Source organism: Cryptotermes secundus, unplaced genomic scaffold, assembly GCF_002891405.2.
Source record: "Cryptotermes secundus unplaced genomic scaffold, Csec_1.0 scaffold572, whole genome shotgun sequence".
Lineage (NCBI taxonomy): Eukaryota > Metazoa > Arthropoda > Insecta > Blattodea > Kalotermitidae > Cryptotermes > Cryptotermes secundus.
Window position 1 is genome coordinate 1,172,178 of NW_019725849.1, and position 24,985 is coordinate 1,197,162.

Below are 24,985 nucleotides of genomic sequence, written 5' to 3' on the forward strand. Positions count from 1 at the left end.
GCCACTTTACCTCATGGCAGAATCCGTTATTACGGTGTTTACAAACGCTGAACCAGCTACTGGGGGCATAAATGATCGAGTGGAAAGTGAAAAATCATTAAAAATCGTAAATAGAAAAACATATGGTAGGAAGAGGTAGCAGCCTGTTTAAAATAGTTATTTCCTTACAATTGAGGAAAATCATTAAGATCGCAGGAAGGGAGAATTATCAGAAATATTAATTTAATAATCACTAAACCGAAAATAAATTCTGGGGTCTACACAGGGTGTGTCTGGCGGAAAAGTCAATACTTCGGGATAGGCTTGTAGAGGAAACTATAAGTGAAAAGTTCACGTAAGAACGTTTGTCCAATTCTGAATGGTTACGAAGCTATGCCTGTCTACATTAGCATTGTGAGTGTTAATAAAGGAAAACAAATTACGACCTAACATTTTAATGTTTCAACATTATCATTATGAATGGTTTACAGCAAAAATAGAGAAAAAGAACAAGTTACTTAAAAGTTTCCGAAAATTCCACCTTCAACCTCGATTCACTTTGCAGTTCGTCTGCGATGATCGCTTGCTGTTCGTTTCAGCAGATGGTGACGTGTCTTGATGCGAGCTGGAGCAATTCGTCTCGTGTATTTGCTTTTACTTCGTAAACTTGGCTTTTCATCCCATTCCCACACACCATAATCCATGAGGCTGAGGTCTGGAGACCTCGCCGGCCAATTAACCACCGCCGACCACGGAAAGTATTATTTACATGTTGCATCACCGCGCGGCAATGATGTGGAACTGTCATGCATAAAGCACTAACCTATACACCCTGCATAAAGTCTGGACACAAATTTATTACAGTAACTACATGATGGGTCGGGCTCGTTCGGTGATCACATTGTAACAAACGCTTTCACAGAAATCCGTCTTCCTTTTGCGGCCTTTCACAACGTCAGCGATTCAAAAACTCCGTCTGTCCGAGTATAGCTCTATATGTGATTCGCTCGAAAGCGGCCACGAATTAGTACTTACCGATCCCGTAATAACTTACGAATGAAAACGAAACTTGACAAAACGGTGTACTCTGCAACATTGGTACCGGGGCCTGCCTGGTTTGCGAAATTTTCTTCAGTCTGTGATTCCACATATTGTGCAGCGGGGACGGGTGAGAGAATGGGCAGACATATCGCCCCTTATTTCCAAGAGGAGAGAAACCAATTTCGGTACATTCAGGAACCCAATTATCTCCACAGTTACCAAGGTAATGTACCTGCCGGAGTTTCCGTATAATTCGTAACTCATTGCGTGAGCCAGTAACTTCGCTTCCTACAAACTGAGGTTTAATTAAACGTTGCATTTACGTCCCCATATAATTAACAGAATACAATTAATTACTGTCGAAATTCGACAATATCAAGTTTTACGTGACGATGTTATTGCATAAACGCCGAGTAAGGGCTAGACAGGGGCCGCGCCATAGCTCAAGCGGTTAGTCGCTGGCTTCCCACTGCGGCGTCCCGGGTTCGATCCCGGGGCCTGGTCAAGTGGGATTTGTGGTGGACAAAGTGGCGCTGGGGCAGGTTTTCTCCGAGTACTTCGGTTTCCCCTGCCAATCTTCATTCCACCAATTGCTCCACAATCACCCTCACCTATCATCTGGGGCTGGTACAATAGGCCAGAAGAGGCCGCAGTACAAGGGACTTAGTCCCACGCCACCAGCAATAAAAAAAAAGCGTTAGACAGTGTCTCCTCTAAGAGCTGCAGCGTGTTCTGAGAACGTACTTCGTTTAAAGCACAGTGGTTACTATATGTACCACCTGCTGCAGCATTCAGAAACTGAGAATTATGCTGACACAATGTATTTATGTTCCACGTGATTCCCGGAAGAGCGATCATTTCCGAAGACAGCATTACCAGAGCGGGTTTTGTAATTGGTACAATTGCGTTTCCTGCGCAGAAAGAACTAAATCTGTGAATATTACTTACATCAGCACCGGGTTCCGAAGGGATAACGTGGGGTCTACGCATACAGTGCTCCGAGTTCCACCTATCAGATATAAAAGTGGACTTCAAGAGCGGATGTGAACAAAACACGATACATTTCAAATACTCTTTAAGACTACTACAAACTGCATTCAATCTACACTGTTCACGTGGCTGAGTCGCATTTCGGAAATACTACAAACATATGCTCGTATCACGCTTGTGCAGTATTTACAACTCCAGTTCATGCCCTTTGAAAATTCAACTAAGTCTAAAGCTTGGGTTTCCTCGGGTAGCGGTACCGTAATCAAGCGGACGTAATATGACGGTGAATGACGTCACTAAAACGTTGCCATGGAAACAAAGGAACATGGTTTCCATGACAAAGTTTTAGTGAAGTCATTCACCGTCATATTACGGCCGCTTGATTACGGTACCGCTACCCGAGGAAACCCAAGCTTTACAGCGTCTAATGCAAGTGCGCGTCGCCTGTGTGCACTACACACAAACATACACTGGCTTTTATACATACGACGCGGACTTTGGGGCTGTTTTGTCAAATGATGCGTCGAGGGCGTTTGATAATAACCGCCATCTGTCAGAGGCTGCGAGTTCGTCAACCGTAAAGAATTTACAACAGCATGTGGATACTCGACGGTTATCCAAAATTGATGACAATTCTTTACTGCCGCTTCCACCTCAAGTAACTCTTAAGTCTAATACAGAGAGGATTCCAAAAAGGACGTCACGGATGGTGACAGCTAAGCAAACTGCATAACAGCCATAACACTTTCCAATATTAGGCCTAATGAGGCCTGTTACGGATATTAAAAATCAAAATTCTACCGTAGTTTCAGACGTCTTCTGGAAAATCTTTCTCTTCTAGCTGACACGATCTTTTTAAAATCTCCTCAGAGCTTCCATCTTGTCAACGTTTTATTTCCCATTTCTTCTGTGTAGTTCTATAGGTTCAGATATTTGTGGAATTTGCGGTTCTCTCACGATTTCATTTATTTTACGTTCCAAAAGGATGTATCTTGCAGTCCTACTCATGACACGAATTTCTACTGATAACAGTCTTCTCTCAAGTTATTTTCATTCTCCGTGATTCACTGCCACAAGATAATGTTGAGCAATACAAGAGTCTTATAAATTCCAACTACATGACGCGGAAAGTTCCCGCAGTGCGAGGTTTTACTACGTACAGAATTCAGCGCAGTATATACAGATTGAAAGGTCACGTACAACGAAGATCGAGAAGTAATGAATTTTCCATGCCGACCTAAATGCCATTGTGTCACTATTACCTCCAAACATTGACCCTTTCAATGCTATGAGGGCGGTATCTCATTACGAAACGCAGCCTGCTTTTACTCTGATGAACTTCAGAATGTGGCAATATGATATAACATTTCTTTCTATCATCTCTTACATTCAAAGGCAAAAATGTATGGCCTTCCGACATAGATAATATAAACACAAAACACGCGACGGCTGTTCTAACCGAAAAACATCACAAACGTGATTACAAAAGTAGCGACGTACTAGATGGAAGGCCGGGATTCGATTCCCGACAGGGCAAGCAATTTTTCTCTTCTCCAAAGCCCACCCGCTATCCGGGGCTCTTTCCCGGGGTCACAGCGGTCGGGGGGTGAGGCTGACAACTCACTTCCATGCAGTGCCGAGGTCAAGAATGGTGGATCTATGCCTCCACCGTCTCAAATTCGTATGTCTTCTTGGCGTAGTGCGTAATTAATTAATTGCTTTACTTTTATTATTATTATTTATTATTATTAGTGGGGGTGGGTTTCCCCATGTACTTAGACCAGTTATTGGTCCATTGTGCGTCCCCTTTAATTTCTACTGTCGCTTTCATGTACCGGTACCGGTGCGTACTATCAGCCCCGCTCAGCCAACGAGGTCGGCCATCGGTACCTCGATACTTCCCCCATCTACCAGAGGCATTGGAAACTACTTGGGCGGGAAACTTGCTTAATAATTTTGCTCAGAGATCCCCTAGAGACATGAGGATCTTTTACGTGCCGTAAAGCTACGACACGGGACCCACGGCTTAAAGTCCCTCCCGGACGACTTGTCCCCTGAATTTTTTTGTCCTTAAAAATTCCACGACCTCCGCCGGGTTTGAACCAGCGTACCTTGAGTCATGAGGTGGGAACGTTACCTCTAGACTACGGAGGCCGCTTAATTGCTTTACTTACTAAATTAATTAAGTGCCGCGCCATAGCTCAAGCGGTTAGTCGCTGGCTTCCCACCGCGGCGGCCCGGGTTCGATCCCGGGTCTGGTCAAGTGGGATTTGTGGTGGAGAAAGTGGCGCTGGGGCAGGTTTCCTCGAAGTACTTCGGTTTCCCCTGCCGATCTTCTTTCCACCAATTACTCCACAATCACCCTCACCTATCATCTGGGGCTGGTACAATAGGACAGAAGTGGCCGCAGTACAAGGAACTTAGTCCCACCCCACTAGCAATAAAAACTAATTAATTAATTATACAACCAAAGACACACCATCCACAAATCTAAAGAGATCAGCAACAATGAATTCCACTTTATTTCTCATCAACGTCAGCATCTCGTGTTTCTTTGTTCACTGTACACGCCGAAAGTCCCCTTCTTTCATGTACAGCAAACGGTCGCCTGCTTGTGAATGGAGCTTGGTTGTGGGCTACGTTGCGAGAATGTGCAGTTTATCTACTGCACACCAGATGCCTCTGTTAGAACTCGACAGCTGCCTGTCACTATGTCTTTATCATATTCCACTACAGACATTCTGATTATAAAAGGTATATTTAAAGGCGTAGATAAAACAGGATGCTGCCAACTCTGCAAAGATTTCGAAACATTTTTATTACATTGCAGACGGACGCCAAAACCGCCATTTACTCGGAAACGGGCAGTAAATATCCCGCACGCAAGCAACAATATTCATCACATTTATACGTGGCGTGCAAGGCAGTGGGGCTATAACAAAACGTGAAGTCACGGATTGTGAAGGCTACCTGAAGGTCAGGGAACATGACAACAGTACCCGGGGCACGGGCTGCACAAATCGTGTAGACACGTATAATGAGCACGTGGTGAGGGCAGTGTCTCTCTGAATTCCAGAGTCAAGAGGCGCCGACATGGATATTAACATACGCTAATGAGGGCTGGGACAGCACTCAGCAGTGAAACTACAGCACACACAGATGAGCTGAGGGGAAGGCAGCTCAAGTTCCACGTAGTTTCCTTTATACCGGCAGGTCAAAGAGTCAAAAACCCAAAAAAAATTCACGTTTTGCACGGAAATGGCTGCGGTACATAATTCTAACGTACTCAGGGAATACTACCTTCTTGGATATAACGCCGTGCAGCCCGCTGAGAGCCAATCAGCGTTTCGAAAGAACATACCGTCTCCACCTTCAGGGTCGAATAAAGCCGAGATTCCTCGTTCTCATTTCTGTTAGAGGCTGAGTCGACTCCAAGGCCACAGTGCGGCTGGAAAGTCAATTCACAAATCCAATGACCTCATCGGGAATCGAAACCGCGACCTCCCAACTTTCAGCATAGTGCCTCAAATACGCTACCGCGTGCCCCAATCAGAAATTCACTGAACTATTTTTTACATACTCTGACGTCAGTGCTGGTGGGGATAGATCCCTCAAACCCTTATGAGACGGGCAACCCCTAATCGCGGAGAGGTAAACGTCCTATCTGATTAGGAAATGAAAACAACTCTCCCGGAGTCGACTAGATCGTGAGAAGGCTTTCTGGCCCCGTTCAACAAAATGGAATCGTTGTTTCCTTTGTAATGGCTCTGCGGGAATCTGCATTTCACTCCCACTGGGGAACGCGGTTCTCTGCGGGTCAGTACGGGGTCGGCACTTGTTGGGGTATTAGTGAATATTTTTTATTTCTACTGCCCACCTGGACGCCTTACAATAAAAAATTATGGTGCTGCATCACAGAGTCTTAACTGATCTCTAGCTCCGCAGCCATCTGTCAAACGTGATTAAATTTATTACAGAAAGATTTCATTAAAACATGGCCATCAGTTTGTGAAAATGTGGCTATAGTTTTGCGAGCACTGTTCTGCCAAAAAATTGCCATTAATTTAAGAAATTACCATAATTTTGGTAATACCCGGCCACAATTCCCACGACTTTCACTGAAACATTTCTCGGCTATTCTCCTAACCGAAAAAGAACATTACATAGCCTACTTCAGGTTCACGAGGACTGATACGTTATTTGGATTTTAGTACCATCGTACTAGTCTGAGAGAAACCTCCAAAAGCGTACACAACTGTATTTTTCATTGATCAGCTGAGACGTGTCGTAAATCACAAAGTTTTAAAACCCTACCGTACTTATGGAGACAGTACTGCATGTCAGAAGCTTATTTGAAAGTCACTGATAACGCCTGCGCAGAAGCAATCCCAGCTCAGCGGTGTCTGCCAAAACGCGTTTCGGTTCCATGGAGACGCGGACATCAGGCCGGCCTGGCCGATTCCATATCGGAAGCCAGACAATACAAATTCCGTTATATCTTATTTGGGGTGAGGGCTTCTTTCCTGGCTACAGGTTGTCCGTCCGTAACCACTCACACGGGCTGCGGTGTGGGGAGAGAACTAGGCGGAGCTCTTAGCGCGCTGGCCTTCGGTTGACAGGGGAGTTGCTACTGAAGAGAATGGAAGTCCTTGTCACCTACCTTTGATTTCCGCATAGTAAATTTTGCTGAAGTTCAAATTTAAAGTATTGCACACACGTTTAATGGAGTGTACTGTACTATACACGTGGAACTGAAACAGTCTATGTACTTCATTAAGCACCATGCCACGAAGGCATCTGCGAGCAGAAAGACACAGCCTCAAAGCCTTAACCTCGACACGAGGAAGAATTCTAGTTAAGAATTTCTGTTGTTCGTTTCCATGAAATGGAGTACATACATTACAGCCCAATTGATAAAATTTAAACATATATTAAATCCGCAGAACTTACCACGAGAATAAAGAAACGATTGTTTTGCAGCACACCAAGGCATCCAATCACAGTGACCAGGAATACAAGGCATCCTGCCACTATAAGCACCCATGCGGCCAGCTCGTACGTGGCGTTGGTAAGCAAGACAACATACTGATGCTTCTCAACCACGGTCCAGATTCCAACCCCGAACACTGCAATGCCGGATAACTGAAAATGGAACACAATCCGTCACGTAATGGCCGCTATACGTGAAACGAACTTCCAAATATTGTTATTTACACTTCGTTGCCTGTTTTTGTGCGGAACTCCACACCAAGCCAACATGCCATCTACATTTAAAAACTGTATACACAGTAATTTTCGGCCCATAAAGGCCTTGAACATCTGATATAGAGGGGATGCAAATTAGACGCGTTCAGTACAACAGTCTAACACCAGCAATACGGCTTGAGTACAACGATGGGACCTGGGAAAAACATGATGTTGTCTCCCCTCCCCTTATTTTTAAATAAAAAACGTTATAAATAGAAACCAGTATAACGGTAATACGAATATTACCAAAGTTAAAAGAACAGGTGAAGAATAAAAGCATTACTCTAAAAAGGTCTTAATTTAAAATAACTTTTATGAAGTTTTCCCTCGCACGTTTCCAACACTAAACACCATCATGAGGAGGAAATCCAACATTTTGAAGAAAGTACTTTCTATATATCAGTACTAAATGTATTTTTTTTTAGTTCGCTTAGTGGGGGGGTGGAGTCCAGCTGGATCCACTCGGCACGTCGGCCACTTTTTGGCCTACTGTACCTGCCCCAGGTGATTATGATGATGAATTTGATGGAATGAAGATTGGCAGGGGAAACCAAATTACTCAGAGAAAACCTGCCCCAGCGCCACTTTGTCCACCACAAATTCCACTTGACAAGATCCGGGCTCGAACCTGGGTCGCCGCGGTGGGAAGCCACCGACTAACCGCTTGAGCTATGGCGCGGCCTAGTAGTGAATGTAGGTTATTACTGCCACGTGTTTGAGTGACTATAAAAGGGTTTTGAATTGGTAATCGTATTTACTGAACACTTACAGCACAGGACGAAACTACAAATAATTATAGTGCTATGCCTAATTCATATACACTCTACAATTCACTACAGCACGCACAAAGTCTTCTTAGTATGCTACATCTTCATCGGCTGTTGCTTGGTAATGGCTTCCAAAGCCGTAGCTTCTTCAGCATCCGTACTTATGTCCTTACTGGCCGAGGACTGTCTCACAAGTCCCTCGTGGCTGGCGGCCACATCACACAAACCTCATACTCTTCTCACTGCGGTCCAAGTCTCTCGTATTCGCAGCTGCTTCCTGTTATATTGCCTCGGTACGGACCACACTAAAAGAATCGCTTCCAACAGTTCTGTTGCGTGCGTCTCTTATTGCCATTGTTTACAGAGCCATTATCTTGCAACGGCTGTTGTATACCTGCTTACTTGGCGGTCGTTTCCTAGTAACGGGTCTATATGATACATTATTATTAAATAACCGAAGCGATTTGTGCTTGTTGCGAATATTAAGAACAGGTAGTTAAAACCTTGCAAAATGAGTTAAGAGGTCACGTTGAATTGACAGAAGGATGTAGTGACGGCTTTCGTTAATGATCTCTAGCGCTGGCTGCACAGAATTTCAGAGTTCAAGGCCGTCCGCCAGTCCGTATATTCCAATGGAGAATGCGGTAGTGTTTGGGCTTGTAGTAGCGGCCTACTAGCGGCGCCTGGATGTCATAACGTTAATGGTCAGTTGTAAAGTTTTCGGCGAAGAGCTTCCATGTCGACAAGCCCCGAAACGTAATGCGAAACACGTGCGTTCTATACATTAGTATCGCTAGCCAATGGAAACGCTGGAGGCGTAATTGAGACGATTCGGCCACATTTAAACTTACCAATCAGTATGCACTAGCACGACATTTTGGTGACACGGCAGATCTGAATTTGGAACCTGCAGCATTGGATGGGCGGGCCAGCCAGCGCCTACCGCACACTCTTATTCCAAAATGCTGGGACATGAAGTTATTCGTAAAAATCAGAAAGGAGAAAAACAAAAAGCTATCCCTGTAACAGGCCGTTCATGCCCATAAGGTTGTGAGACGTCGAGGGTCCCATATTTTCTACACAATCGGCTCATAGATGGTGGTGAAGTTGTTAGCCTTACGCTCCGTCCGCCCTTTATCCCTGGATAAAGATTTCTGGCACTCATTTCTGTTAGGGGCTGAGTCGAACCCAGATCCATAATGCGGCTGAAGGATTAGGTAAACTTAAAAAAAAAAACAGCATCGGGACTCGAACCCACGACCTTCCGGCTTGTAGTATTGTGCCCCCCATATTCACGGCGGAATAAGCAAAGCAAGACCACCGTGAAGCAGGCAGTACACACACTGGTTTCTTGCTTTGCTTATTCTCATACCCTGAAGATGTATGCTACGTGTTCCTCCGAAACGCCGGTTGATTTTCAACGGACCACATGGCGCTGTATCCCAGATATCTGCGGTTAGCGTGTAACGTGCCATGACAATCTAATGGTACCGTCAGACGTACTGAAAGCACAGGCAGCTGTGTACCACCTGCCGTAACATTCCGCAGGTCAGGGTTATGTACGTCTCTCGCGCGCGCTCAGTTGCTTAATTATATCGAAAGTCCATTATTTACGGGGAAACCGTATCGGGCATTACACTATGCTTCGTATTTCTCTACAACTTTTATTTCAAATATTTTTCGCTCCGATATATATTTAGTGGGCCGCCTCTGTGGTCTAGTGGTCATAGTTCCTGGCTACAGATCCAGAGGTCCGGCGCTACCAGATTTTCTGAGAAATAGTGGGTCTGGAACGGGGTCCACTCAGCCTCGTGAAGATAATTGTGGAGCTATTTCAAGGAAATAGCGGTTCCGGTATAGAAAACCGAGATTAACGGCCGTGGGGATCCGTTGCGCTGACCACGCGACACCCTCCATCCGCTAAAGTTGGCACTAACTTCGCCAACAAGTGGCGGTCACTCGGTCGGTATACGTCGCTTGCGGACTAAAACTACGTAGTTAGTTATATGTTTAGTGAGTTGCACGATGTGCGCTCAGCATGGCATGTTATGTATCAGTCAATGTTACGTCATACGGTATTAATTTACACGAAATATCTCGCGCGTGTGTATTGTATCATATTTGGGGGCAAGCGGTGGCGGTAGCTGGTTCAGGCACTACGCTACTAGCCGGAAGGTGGCGGGTTCTATTCCCGATGAGGCCAATGGATTTTTCAATTTATCTAATCCTTCCAGCCGCACTATGGCCATAAGGTCAGCTCAGCCTATAACATAAATAAGCACGAGGTATCTTCCTGGGAGTAAAGGACGGCCGGCGCGTCAGGCTGACAACCTCGCCGCCATCTGTGAGTCGACTGTCTAGAGAACGTGGGAGCCTCGACGTCTCATAATCCTATGGTCATTCACGGCCTGTTACAGGGATAGCTTTATATTTTTTAATATCACATTTCATGACAATCCTTTCAAAGGTTCTTGAGTTGTTACACGGGGAGGGACGATCAGATATGACAGATATTGTGAAGCTGAGAGACGCATTTCTGCGACTTTTCGTTGCGAACATGTCAGCAGAGTTAATTTGTGCTTTTGGCATGATTCCCAGAATAAGTAGCTATTACTGTGCAATGTTTCAGAAACCTGTTCTCACTGTAATCAGGTTAAAATGCAAAGGCTGGCCACATTACACGGAGCTAATTGCCGTCTCCAGACTGGAAATGCAGGACTAAAGAAACGTAAAGAGTAATTCTGCTATTAATTCCCTCATACTCCCGTTCCCATTTAATTTTCCTTCATTTCTTTTTTCTCGCCCTCCGTCTTCATCCATCTACTTTGTCACCCCCCTTTTGTGTTCCTTAATTTTCTTCATATTCTCCTCCATGCTTTGTTCATTTTCATCTTCTCTTCGCCTCCGTTATCTCCTTCCGCATTCTCCTTCTTGTCAGGGCAAGCTCAGTTGTGGGCAGAGGATCTGAAACCGTTAACCAGAACGAAACGCTGGCAAAACGCCCAGTAGCGTGTACACGTCAACTCAGTAATCCGCGGGCTCATCACCAACGCGACGCACTCCTTTATCGTAACACACACCTTACTGCTGTTTCGCCTGTATGACAGACCTCACATCACTGGATTCTCCCAGCTCTGGGGCCCATCCAATTGTTACCGGGGCCTCTTTCCCCGGAGATAAACAGGCCGGGGCCCATGTCTTCATAGCACAGTGTTTAAGTAATTAAGAACAGGGACCACTTTACCTTTACCTTTTTATTCCGTGGACCTGACAGATCTCTTTGTGACTTGTCCTCTTCCCTACGTAGTGCCCTTCATTTGTGTCAGTGTTAATGAAACTAAACTGATCCTGCCATCTCTTGACAATTTGGGGTACCCAGGCCGTGCCATAACTCATGCGGTTAGTGCCGGCTACCTATCATAGCGGCCCGGGTTCGATCCCAGGTCAAGTCACGTGGGATTTGTTGTTGGCAAAGTGGAACTGTTGCAGGTTTTCTCCTACTACTTCGGTTTCCCCTGCCAATTCTCATTCCACTGACTGCTCCATACTTATCATCTATCATACGGGATTGGTACGGTACGCCAAAGACTGTCCGAAATACTTAGTGGACTGTCTCACCCCACCCGAAGGAATACAATAATAATAAAAAAAGGGCTATCCATTTACAATGTACCATAAGCTGATATGAAAATATGAAACTTATAAGAACTGTCTGATCGCGAAGAATGAGAAGGTAGAAACAAAGATTACTATCGCAACCTACACTTCCCTGGCTCATGCTCACCAGGAAGACGACGTTGAAGATATACAGAACATACTTGAGGAAGCTGACGCTGTTACAATCCGAGTCACGTGATTTCCGGGTCGCCATTTTATGATGCCATGTGCTGTACAGTTAAAACATGGTGCGCCTGCAAGAGAATGGAGAAGTATTAATTACAATATGGCAATTTGTTTCTTTATTTGTTCATACTTTAATTAAAGAGAATGAAACTGTTATAGCTCTTCATCTCCTGACCAAACTCCTGTAGAACTGATTCAAACAGGAGGTGAAATATTACGTTCTGAGATCCATAAACTCATTAATTCTGATTTGAGATATGGAAGAAATGTCTAATCATTGGAAGGAATCTATTATTGTACCAATTTATAAAATTGACTGTAGTTAATTATCGAGGAATATCACTGTTATCAACTTCATACAAAACTGTATCCAGTATTTCTCTCACAGTTAAGTTCACACGCGAGATATAGCCAAAGTCGTCCCTGTGCTTAATTGGTTAAGCACTACACCATCAAGTAACATGGCTCTGTGGAGGTATTGCTCCAACATTCTTGACCTAGGCACTAGATGGAAGTATGGTCAGCTTCAAACCCCGGCCGCTTTACTCTCGGTACCCATTGGATATGAGGTTCGGTGGGTCCCAGAACCGGTATAGGTGCTACGGAGACCTTCAATATCGTAGTATACAACGTCATATGGCTCATGTGTTGACTGGTGAATGATACGATAGCAAGCGGTCTGGAGGGACTGAGTAAAACCTGTCGGGACCGAGAGCACCAGAATACCATGCAGAAATGGTGCACACTCACAAGTGATGTTGGGTCCCTTATTAGCAGCTACAACTAATAAGTCAGTTTATATATGTATATATATATATATTGGATTTTAGGTTACCTTAGTGGTAACCATGAAGAAATCTCACAGAGTATGTTTGTGTGTTTCGTAAAGTAATCAGAATAAACAGCGGTTATTTCACTACACAGCACTGACCTGCTGGTCTTTATAATGGTGATGCAGTGTGTTTTCTGTGGAAACTTATTCTTAAATGTGTAACTCATCAGAGGCCTCGACCAATGTCTGGATCACCCGAACCGGACATTGTGACCCGACGGTAGAGAAGCATAAAAAAGAAAAATACTGTGACGTGATGCAGTGTGACTATAGCCAGGGCTTAGACTGGTAATCAAATTTACTTACCACTTATGGAACGTAACTACAAATAACTAAGACAGTCTCACTCAGTTACACACCTAACTACAGCATACATGAATTCTTAAGTTTTCACTAGCCGTTGCTTGGTAGCGGCTTCCAACGGCGGAAGTTCCATTACGAGAGAGCCTTGAGATGTCAGTTAAAAGAGTAGGAAGTTGGTGTGAGATGGCCGCCAGCCTACGAGGACGTGATCCAGGAAGCAGAGGAACGTCCAATGTTGGAAGACGTTACCAAGCAACGTGTCTGAGAACATAAGTCTGTGTGTGATTTGTAAAGAGCAGTCACGAGTTGTGTGTCAAAGTGTCCAATAAATCTTATTACCAATCCAAACCCAGTCTACAGTCACTCGAATACGTAACAATATATTATAGTACATTACGTACTTACTCATGGAGCTGAGCCCTTCTGGAGGAGCTGCCAATTCTGCAGCTAGACAAGAATTTCCCAGAATTTTGCGGAACCCGAAGGTTCATTACCGTGTTCAAAAGAGCCCTCCACTGGTCTATCAAACCAATCCATAACATCCCATCCTATAAGATCCATTTTAATACTGTCCACCCACCTACGCCTTGGTCTTCCCAGTGGTCTCTTTCCTTCTGGCTTTCCCACCAATATCCTATATGCATTCCTCGTATCCCCCATTCGTGCTACATGCCCTGCCCACCTCATCCTCCTTTACTTGATCATTCTAATTATACTTGGAGAAGAGTACAGGTTATGAAGCTCCTGTCACTTCATCTCTCTTCACATTACAGTACATGCACACATAATCAAGGCATTCAGTAGGGGCTATATAATACACCATCAGATAGCAACTGGAATACATAAATAAACAACGCAGCTACGGCACTCTTGTGATGTTAGAACAGGGCGCAAGCGTTCTAGAGCCCCCAACGCTTCTCTACTGCCGACTGTTTGCTCCCAAATTAAACAGGCAAATAGGCGTCGCTATTGCGTCACATGTGCAAGAAAGAGCGACTCAGAGAACATGACATCAGTCGAGACAAAACTAAACAGCTAGAATACGTTTAACTCTCGAAACTACAGCAATGGTCACGTGTTTTAAAATAACTCTTCCTTTGCGCACCGAGTGTTTGTGTGTTCGCTACGCCGGTTACTTCCCGATTGCTGCCAGTAGCTATATCACATAGCGTCAAACGGTATGGTGACATAATGAATTCGAAAGGAAGGATATAGAAGGAAGCGGGCGTGGAGTAACCGAGGTACTATGATACAAGCCGGAAGGTTGCGGGTTTCATTCCCGATGAGATCACTGGATTTTTCAATTGAACTAATCCTTCCAGCCGCATTATGGCCCTTGGATCGACTCAGCCTCTAAGACAAATAAGTACCAGGAATCTTTCTGGGCGCAAAGAGCGGCCGGGGCTTAAGGCTGATGTCATCGCCATCTGTGTGCCGACTGTACAGAAAATTGGGGAGCCTCGCCCTCACAACCCTATGGGACTCTACAGCCTGTTATAGGAACAGCTTTACCTTTTGCTTTATTACCTCGGGATTTGCCTTCAGGGACTGACAAAACCCACTAAAACCCTCAATTAGGATCGCCGGTGCCCTGGCAAAGATTCGAACTAAGCATTCCCAGAACCGAAATTTAGAGCGCTGCCTCTATGTCAGCATATCCGCTGGTTTGGTATGATTTTTACAATAGCGCTTATCCAACCCCCCCCCTTCCTCCCACTTTGCACTCCATACTTCTCGTGCCGTCCTCCCACACGCCGAAGAGGACATGCCTCTTTGCTTCTCTGCATAACCACGAACATTGCACTCTCAATCTTATTATCCCTTCGCATTCTCTACCTTCACTTGCAGAACGAGCGGGCGCTGCCTGTGTGACTTCAGTGCCGGAAATTCCCTTCCAGCCCCCCCCTCCCGCCGCAGCATTACAACAGTGCAATCTTTTGCTATCCCCCCTCTACTTTACCTTTAATTCTGATCAGGTTTCAAAGGCCTCAGCAGCGTAAATGTCTACAGCAAGGAAACGCACTGAAACATACGCTGGCAACTGGTTAGCTCCGTGATAATGCGTCCAGTCTGATAAGTGGGGTTCCACCGTTTCGGTGGAAAATACTGTATCTATCTTCAGGGCAGAAATCAGTCAAATATGGGTAAGTGTAATCTGTTCCTCTTTCTCCTATCACACAGGATAACTGTCCTTCGCGTATCTTTTCGTTTCACCTTCTATGCAACAAAGCATTTCGCTAATTTAACTCACCCCTAGCCTGAAGATGGAAACAGTTTGTTGCTTCGAAAAGTTCGTAACTGCCTACCAGACTACACGGTGTCATAACCAACAATTCAACAATATGTGACGGCAGTGAGAACTTCAAAATGTTACCAGACTATACGGTGTCATAACCAACAATTCTACAATATGTCACAGCAGTGAAACTTCAAAATTCGTATCATGCGTCATCAGAATTTTCACAATCCAAAGCAGCTGAATCAATGTCGTTAAATCATATAGGAATCCGAATCCTACAGACATAGCAACAGATTTGCTGGCATATACAAAATTCTGTACGACCTTCGAAGGATGACCGGCGACTTCTGTAATCCGCGGTTACCACATGCATCACGTGACGCTTCATCTGCAGCTCGCAACAGAGCAACAAATTCATCACAGCTCAAAGAGTTACCGATGCTCATAGGTCGCCTTGGAATTACGTCATCTGTTCCTGCGATACTATCATACAGCATGCGTGCAACAGTGGGCCAAGGGCACGACTAAGAACACAAGCTCAATCGAATGTGCAAGGCTAAATACGGCCAGTTACGTCACACTATGAGCACGGAGTGTACCGTGTGCCAGGCATCTATGTACTTCCTTCTGGGATGCCAGGCCCTGTAGTAAAGTCCACCGACGTTTCGGAGGAACCAGTTCAATCCATCTTCATAATCTAACTGTAACCAAACACACTAACCAACAAGTGCAGGCACAGCCAGACTGCCTGTTTCTTTCTGTTTACTCTCCGATCCTGAAAATGGAGGCAGTAGGTGCTTCCGAAACGCGTGTAAACTTCTAATCACCACCCTAAATCTGTTCGGAGTGCCGACCAAAATGATTAACCCCACGTGTACTATATCCATCCTTGTGCGTAGGTAGCTTGGTCACTACAGCTATGAGCAAGGGAGCCGTTAAAAATAACATCTAGGATTTAACGCCGTGTAGTCCGTTGAAATTCGTCCAATGTTTCTGAGGAACATGTCGCCTCCATCTTCAGGGTTCCTCCGAAATGTCGGGTCAGTTTCAATGGACTACACAGCGTTACATCCCTGAAGATACAACACTTCATAACCAACGCTACGAGGACCTCAGATCCTACAAGCAACATTCACTTCGTCACGTGGCGAAGCAAAAAGTTGCCCTAAAGACAAAATTAAAAATCAGAACACAAATAAAAGGAAAATTTAATTAAATAAGTTGTGATGTAAATAAATAAGAAAATATAACTGCAAAGCCTTCATTTAAGAACTATAAAAAGACAATATATTTTTCCATCAACAGATGACTCAGAAGTTTTGCTTGTTTTTGAACGTAATAATGTAGGTTTGAAGAAGATGTCAAGTTTTTTCTAAACAGGCAAGTGACTCATCTGCCTTCTTAAATTCCATACGTCTTTTAAAGTATATACTCAACTGTGAAGCTAATTCTTCATATTTCGATCCGGATTGGCAAGCGTTTACTGTATAGCTGTACCCAAGCACGGTTTAGTCCAGTCAGTGAGAATTCATATATGCACTTTCGATAAGTACAGCTGTGTAGCCGGAGTAGCATTTCGTAAATTTTTCATGACTGTACAGGAACACTCTATACATACAATGGGTATAAGAGCGGCTGTAAAGCTATTTGCTTCCTTCTGCCACCGTACAGTCTGGCAGGAACATGGAATTATGTCCTGAACTGCACCTCTCATAACTCCATGGGGACATTTACTAGCTTACTATACGTGCTAAGGGGCTATAAAGCTATTTCGGTTCCCGTGCTCACAGTACAGTCTGATTGTAACCTGCAAAAAAATGTGCAGAACTCAACTGTTCGCTAATTGGCTGGGACAAGGCAGTCGTGTAATTTTAAACATTATTTTACGGGGGGGGGCGCTATAAAAGTTCTAGAACCCCTAGCGTACAAACAATTTCGGAGTATGAGGCTCGAACTCATCTTGTTTACGCCTGGAACTAAGAACCACGCCCGTCTAGCCCCCTTTACAAACGTACCGTGGACCGTTAACTTGAGGCTAAGGCGAGAGGGACGTGAAGCTGACCACTCACCTCCACCTAGTTCCGTTCCCCGTATGTTCTCATGACGTGGTGCTTAATTAATTACGACCGGAGATAACTTTACGTTTTACGTACATGTTTTCGTTTAAAAACTGTTCTTTACCGTTTGGAGAGCACTTCTGTCCTTTAGATTGGAGCCCTGTTATGGATGCGTGACATTTGGAACCCTCACCCAATTCAACTATGGTAGCAACATCGTGCAGACTTAGATTGAGGCCCATGTAGCATGCATTCGGCGTATCTTGGACATCGGAATATCGTGTAATACATACAAATCCAGTCCGTACCTCACAGCAAACATTACGTCTCCGCTACTAAACCCAACCGGTTAATGCTGTTTATGGAAACAGTCGCTGTTTATTGTGAGAACCATACGGAACATACAGATACACTCTGTGGGCAGAATGCAGAATTTTAGTTATGTCAATGCATGCGGTATGGGCTTTGAAGGCTTAAACTAGGAAAAGTAGAACGTTGCTTCCGACGCACAGAAACACATGACGGTCGTATCACCAAGGAGACTGATAAGGCATAGGGTGCCACAGAAAATATTCACCCAGTGAATCGTGACGTGTGACGTGTACAGATTCTGAGCACAAATATACCTGTCCAATTCCAAACGGTAAACCCCTTTGCAAGCTCACCTTACTCCCCGCGTTTCTTAGAACGGGAAAGTATTACCGCTCACTCAACGGACGCTGATGCTTCTGTGTGCCTGCACCGCTGCTTAGCAGTATACCGGTCGTCCAAACCTCGTTTCGTCTAAATCACTTCGCTCTGGGTTGTATTCGAGTTCCTAGAGAAAGGTCTTTTCATGGAACAGGATATAAAACCGTGCGCTTTGGTGTAGCGTAACTGTCGCGATGTGTTCAGATGTCATCCGGGACAGTATCCTGACAGGGTTTTAAGGTCTCTACTGCTCCCAGCCAAAGCTTCGAATTCATTATGTATCACTAACTCTTGTCGTTCGCTAAGTCACTACCTACATTGAAACCGCTGTAGAAACTGATGTATAAAGCTGTAAATGGCAGACTGCTACATACGGTTTAGCANGTGACAGGGTTTTAAGGTCTCTATTGCTCCCAGCCAAAGCTGTGATAGCATCTTCGAATTCATTATGTATCACTAACTCTTGTCGTTCGCTAAGTCACTACCTACATTGAAACCGCTGTAGAAACTGATGTATAAAGCTGTAAATGGCAGACTGCTACATACGGTTTAGCAAGTTATCACGAGTTCATGTTTCAAACTAGCTAACAGAGTCGTGTAAAACGCAACAAAATAAAAAAGATACAACGGATTATGCGAAAATTCAGGTTCTCACTGAGGTCACTAAAACGATTATGGTCTTTTAGTAAGTGACGCCGTGTGCTTTGGTAGACAGGTGCGTAAGTTCCGGAGGAACCTGCTTCCTCTAGAATAGAAATGGAACCAATACGTTCCACCGAAACGTTGGTGCCTATTTATCACTGTCCTGGCAAATTTCTAGAAAATAATAGTGTCACATCCCAAACGACAGTGATCTTCAGTTGCCGCTGTGAGAACTATATCTTGTTATCTGAACACATACTAAAGCCAGCCGGTAGCTCGAAAAGCTACGNTAGGTGCGTAAGTTCCGGAGGAACCTGCTGCCTCTATTTTTTTAGAATAGAAATGGAACCAGTACGTTCCAACGAAACGTCGGTGCCCATTTATCACTGTCCTGGTAAATTTCTAGAAAATAATACAGTGTCACATCCCAAAGGACAGTGATCTTCAGTTGCCGCTGTGAGAACTACATCTCATTATCTGAACACATACTAAAGCCAGCCGGTAGCTCGAAAAGCTACGTGTGTGTACACCGACAACGCCTCCCCTCAAGTTTCTAGTGGTACAGTCACTTTCATTCAGCCATGAAACTGTGACAGTATTTGGGAAGTGCTCTGTTCGAATCCAGGCCGAGGTATTTCGTGGTTACCTTCAGTCAATCCATGCAAACGCAGTAGAATTCTTCGATTAGGTCAGGGCCACTTCCTTTCAAATCTTTTCCAACTAATAATTTACCTCTCAGCTTACCATTCTACGATAGTTTTTTTTGTTTCTTGGGGTGGGGGTGAGACTAGTTAGTTAGTTAGGTAGTTAGTTAGTTATTGGAGAGGGTAGGTTTCCCCATGCACTTAGACCTGTATTGGTCCATTGTGCTTCCCTCTATGATTTCTACCCGTCTCTATATCCTACCGGTACTGGTGCTTACCATCAGTCCCGCCCAGCCAGCGAGACCGGCTCTACTAGCTGAGAGATATTTATAATCCTTCCCCCATCTACCAGAGGTATGAGAGACTGCTGTTGGGCGGGAAACGTCCGTAATTTGGCTCAGTGACCTCCTTTGGAGATATGAGGTTCTTTTACGTGCCGTAAAGCTACGACACGGGACCCACTGCTTAAAGTCCCTCCCGGAGGACTTGTTCCCTGAATTTTTCCGCCCTTAAAAATTCCACGGTATCCGCCGGGTATTTGAACCGCGTACTACGTACAAGTCATGAGGTGGGAACGTTACCTCTAGACTACGGAGGCCGCTTGGGAGTGAGACTAAGTCCACTAAGTACGTCGGCCACTACTGGCCTACTGTACCAGCCCCAGATGATAGATGATGAGTGTGGAACAGTCGGTGAAACGAGAACTGGCAGGGGAAACGGAAGTACTCGAAGAAAACCTGCCCTAGTGCCACTCTGTCCACCACAAATGTCACATGAGCCGACCTGGGCTCGGGCCCGGTTCGCCGCGGTGGGAAGCCGGCGGCTAGCACGGCCTAAATATACTCGTATATAGTACAGAGTCGCAAAATATTCCACAAATCATTAACGTCTTGTTTCACGCTTAAAACCGCTGTAAGCTCATAACTACAGGCCATGTAAGAGAAATCATGGTTCTTGTGTGTACACGTGGCTCTAAGGAAATTGAAATTATTTCCAACCTAAGAAGACAGCAGCTACAGCTTTGCAGGCCTCGATAAGGAGATATCGTATAGCTCTTCACGGGACACCCTGCACGCTTCGCAGCCCCCCCTCCCCCGCAACCATAAACAGGCAGCACATATTGCGCGATATAAAAGCGACTTGTGCGCCTCAGTCTCTTCATGCCTCTGCGGTTATTGCGGGTTGCATACATCGCGCCCGGAAATGTCATGGTTGCATGCCGAGATTTTCAGCAAAAGGGCAGCCTTTGTTCCGTAAGTCCACTTGCACGAAGTCAGATGAATTTCAACGGGAACTATCATCACGTGACAGTACTATTGACCTCGAAGTACCATGGAAAACCACGAAACATCTGAGTCAGAATAGTAGAAGTTTCGACAGATTCGAACTGGGCATCTCCAAAAGTTTTCTGGTTCCATAAACCCATCCCCTGCCCTACCCTTCAGAACAGCAGTTTGCACGACCCACTAAGGAAGATAATAACAAAAAAATAAGATACCGAATTTAGTAACAACTTCACTGTTAGTACATTCTTAATGAAGTGATATCAGTTTCCCGATGTCTGGTCTGAAGTCACTTCAATGTGGATATGTGAACAATGCGCTCGGAGAGGCCAACCTCCAGCGTCCCCCTGGGTAATCCTACCGCCAAGGGGGTACATGGTCCAGAGTGTTGCGGCTTCTGACGATTTCATGTTTCGATAATTTGAATTTATACTCCAGCATGAAACTGCAATTTATATCAGGGTTCTCGTGCGTCAGGATGGTCGGTCACACGTCCAAGGACCTGGGACACGACATCCTTCTATAGGTACACCGTGCGGCTGCTGTTGCTGGGCAACACTGGGCTCCAGACATGCCTTATTCGCTAGGTCATGAAGGCATTTAGTGGAGGGAGGGGCATGTTCATGCTCCCATTTTAAGGCCAGGACTTCCCAGGTATGTATAAGGAGTCATGATGGGACTCTTAAGGGCAACAGTTCGGCTGCCATGTTGCCCACATCACGCAAAAGCTCTAACCATCCGTGTCTTTCTGTCTGTCACATGCTGAAGCGAGTTTAGGCAAACTTCGTGCCATTGCAGGCAAAACGCGGAGTTCGACTAGTCCGTCATCTGCTTCTAATTACCACATCAACAAGCGCTCTTTTATTCTTGTACAAGACTCCTGGATCCTGGCAGCGCAGAGGTTTCGAGAGGGCTTTTTTTTGCGATGCATGATACATCGCGGTCGCATTTTATTGGGAGATGCGTCCTGAAGACCTCGCATAATTCAAGAGAATTTTTTTTCATAGGAATAAACGCAAAACATTTTTTTTGCGGGGACCTGAATTATTTAAAACTTCGCGGATAAAACGAGACTTTGTTTTATAGCGCACTACTTCAAAGTAGCATGAAATGCTACCGCACTGTACGAGCATGACTGTTTTCACTTTTTCACACACATAGGATGAAATAGTATTCTGCTCGTGAAAAACAAATCGATTTTCAGAGTTACACGTTTCCCTCCCCCCCACCTTTGAATATGAAGAAGTGATTTTTGGAATGCAAACTCTCTGTACAGATGCGTCCCTTGCTAGAACCTAAACGGTTTAACGGATTTTATTCAAATTCGGCATTTAAGAAATTTGCCTCCAGCTTCGAAACAGAGTTTCTGGTTTCAGATAAGACGGAGCTCCGGAGCAGGGGGGACGCGGTAGGGTAGTGGCTGAGACACTATGCTACAAGCCGGAAGGTCGCGGGATCGAATCCCGATGAGGTGGATTTTAATTTACCTAATCCTTCCAGCCGCAATATGGCCCCGAGGTCGACTCAGCTTCTAACAGAAATGAGTACCAGGAATCTTTCTGGGGGAGTAAAGGGCTGCCGGCGCGTAAAGTTGAAAACCTTACCGCCATATGTGAGCCGACTGTCTTGAGAAAATGTGCGAGCCTCGACGTCTCACAACCCTATGGGCCTTCATGGCTCAAGAAACGTCGTCGTGATTCACTCAGTCACGTAATTCTTTTGTTTCTGGGGCACGTAAACACCGGAAACACAGTTTGTTTTTTGCGTCACACGAGTATAAATAAAGACCAATGACTACGGGAGAATTTCCTGACCTACTGTAACCCATCTGTTGGCGGTGTGTTGCTTAGAGAACCTCCTTTCACTTGCGACGTCGGGATTGCTCAGTCGGTATAGCGACAGGCCACAGGTTCAATTCCCAGCAGCCTATGATTTTTCTCTTCTCCACGTCGACCAGACTGTCTCTGTGGCCCACTCAGCCTCCTAGCCAATGGCTACCGGAGGTCTTTCCTTGGGGGGAAACCGGCCGAGGCGCGAAACTGACTACTCACCTCGATCTAATGCCGAGGTCAAGAAAGGCGTAGCTATACGTTAAATCCACCATATAGTGTAACTAATTAAGCATAGGGACAACATCTGCTTGCGCATTTATATAGTAACGTAAAATCTATCGATGTAAGGCCACAAGTAACTTCAACTGTTGTAACAGATCTCAATGACGAAAGAAGACTGAGACAACACTGGTGAGTAGATTCGTCTCGACACTAGAAAACTACCACAGCAAACACAAATTCGAGGTCAAACGTAAGTTACCTCAGGGCCGATCCGTTTAGAACACTCTGTGTTTCGCTCTCGTGCTGAGTTCGAATCTAAGTGCTGAGAACACGGAGGGCAACGGGTACTTGTTCCCATCCCTGCGGCCGTACCAATCTCTCAACTGTAGGGGTCAAATCATGCGGGCGGGGACACCAGCATAAGCCCGCGCAAGAAATTAGCAAACTGTGGCTTCGATAATTCTGTTTCAATGAATTACGTTACAAGCCAGTCTTATGAGATGTGAGAGTTTTCATTAATCAACTGCGTCACCTAGTTATCTCGACGCGCCTGGACTCTCCCTACTACCGTGGTTTTCACAATCTTCCACGGTTAATGTATTTTGAGCTGCTGTATTAACCCGCCCCTCCCCCTTCTCTCTCACATCCGCCTTTTAGTCTGTCCAGAATAACAGGTTATGGCCGATACAAAACGGTCCGATGTCTCTACGCCCACGCGCCAAACCTCCCTCTTCTCAGATTAAAGCTGTGATTTCTTTGGCACAGATGCCATTATTTCCAAACATTAAGAGTATAAAGCCCAATGAATATTGAACAGGAAGCCACATATTCCCATTTCCGTCCCCCCTTACTCTAGATTCGTTTTTCGTCATTTTCATTTGCTTCTTCTGTCCTCAATCAAATATCTCTTGATTATTTTCATGCTATTCCCGGGGGTTTCCTCTTCTCCAGGGGCGCCAGCAAAGCGGCTTGGGCTTCAAGCTTTATTTCTACAACCGACGCATTTTGTGCGCTCGTGTAGTCACTGCCTAAGGCTGGGACCACACGAACGCATGAAGTACGGCCGTTGCAACGAACGTATTTTATGACGGACGTTGCTGAGGACACCACACAGTTGCAGAATGCGGTGCGTAGTTTTTTATCTGCAATGGAGCCAGAAGAAAGCGTAGCATTGGCCACTCTTGTTTATTTCTACAAAGGACGTCACGACGTTCGTTACAACGGACGCATTTTGTGCGCTCTTGTAGACACTGCCTTATGCTGGGGCCACAGGTGCGCACGAAGTACGTCCGTTGCAACGAACGTACTTTTATGATGGACGTTGCTGAGGACACCACACAGTTGCAGATTGCGGTGCGTAGTTTTTTGTCTGTAATGGAGCCGTAAGAAAGCGTAGCATTGGCCACTCTTGTTTATTTCTACAACGGACTTCACGAAGATCGTAACAACGGACGCATTTTGTGCGCTCGTGTTGGCGCTGCCTAAGGCTGGGGACACACGAGCGCATGAAGTACGTTCGTTGCAACGAACGTATTTTATGACGGCCGTTGCTGAGGACACCACACAGCTGCAGAAAGCGTTGCGTAGTTTTTGTCTGCAATGGAGCCAGAAGAAAGCGTAGCATTCGCCACTCTCGTTTATTTCTACAACGGACGCCACGACGTTCGTTACAACGGACGCATTTTGTGCGCTCGTGAAGACGCTGCCTAACATGTGTTGATGGAGTTGAGCTTAATTAGGCGCATTGGCAGCCTTTTAACTACCATCATGTTTTGGGTACCTCACCGCCCTCAGTGAGCCTATTGTCTAGGAAATGTGGGAACCTCGACGTCTCACAAGCCTATGGGAGTCCGTGTCCTGTTACAGGGATAGCTTAACCATTACAATATCCTGGATATCAGGAACTGCTGTCACTTCTTGTTGTGAAATCGTCCGGACTGAAAGGGAACTATTTACAGTTCATTTAACGACACCGCCAGCAGCTCAGATCATGTGCTACACATTGTATTCACTGTGCCTTAAGGTAGTGTTCTCGGCTGGTGGTACGCGTACCACTGGTGGCAATTCACCGAGTTGCCTGGATGGGAAGTAAGTTCGTGACTGGCAGCGCCACAGCTCAAGCGGTTAGTCGCTGGCTTCCCACAGCGGCCGCCCGGGTTCGATCCCGGTTCTGGTTAAGTAGGATTTGTGGTGGACAAACTGGCGCTGGGGCGGGTTTTCTCCGAGTACTTCGGTTTCCCCTGCCGATCTTCATTCCACCAAATTCTCCATCGTCATAATCACCCGGGGCAGGCTACAATAGGCCAATCAGTGGCCGCCGTGCCGAGCGGACCCAGTTGGACTCCCCCCCCCACTAAACGACAAAATACTACCC

The 24,985-nt window shown here is 45.4% G+C and overlaps 1 protein-coding gene across 2 annotated transcripts in view; it reads right to left on the reverse strand.

The window, feature by feature from the left end:
- Positions 1-24,985, reverse strand: part of LOC111863766 (CD151 antigen) — a 38,696-nt gene that overhangs the window by 8,108 nt on the left and 5,603 nt on the right. For both annotated transcript variants that reach the window (XM_023850412.2, XM_023850411.1), the window contains exons 2-3: positions 11,809-11,935; positions 6,961-7,152 (exon numbers count right to left, since the gene is read on the reverse strand). In XM_023850412.2, coding sequence (XP_023706180.1) covers positions 6,961-7,152; positions 11,809-11,895 — 279 coding nt within the window. In that variant the 5' untranslated portion in view covers positions 11,896-11,935. The remainder of the gene's footprint in view (positions 1-6,960; positions 7,153-11,808; positions 11,936-24,985) is intronic.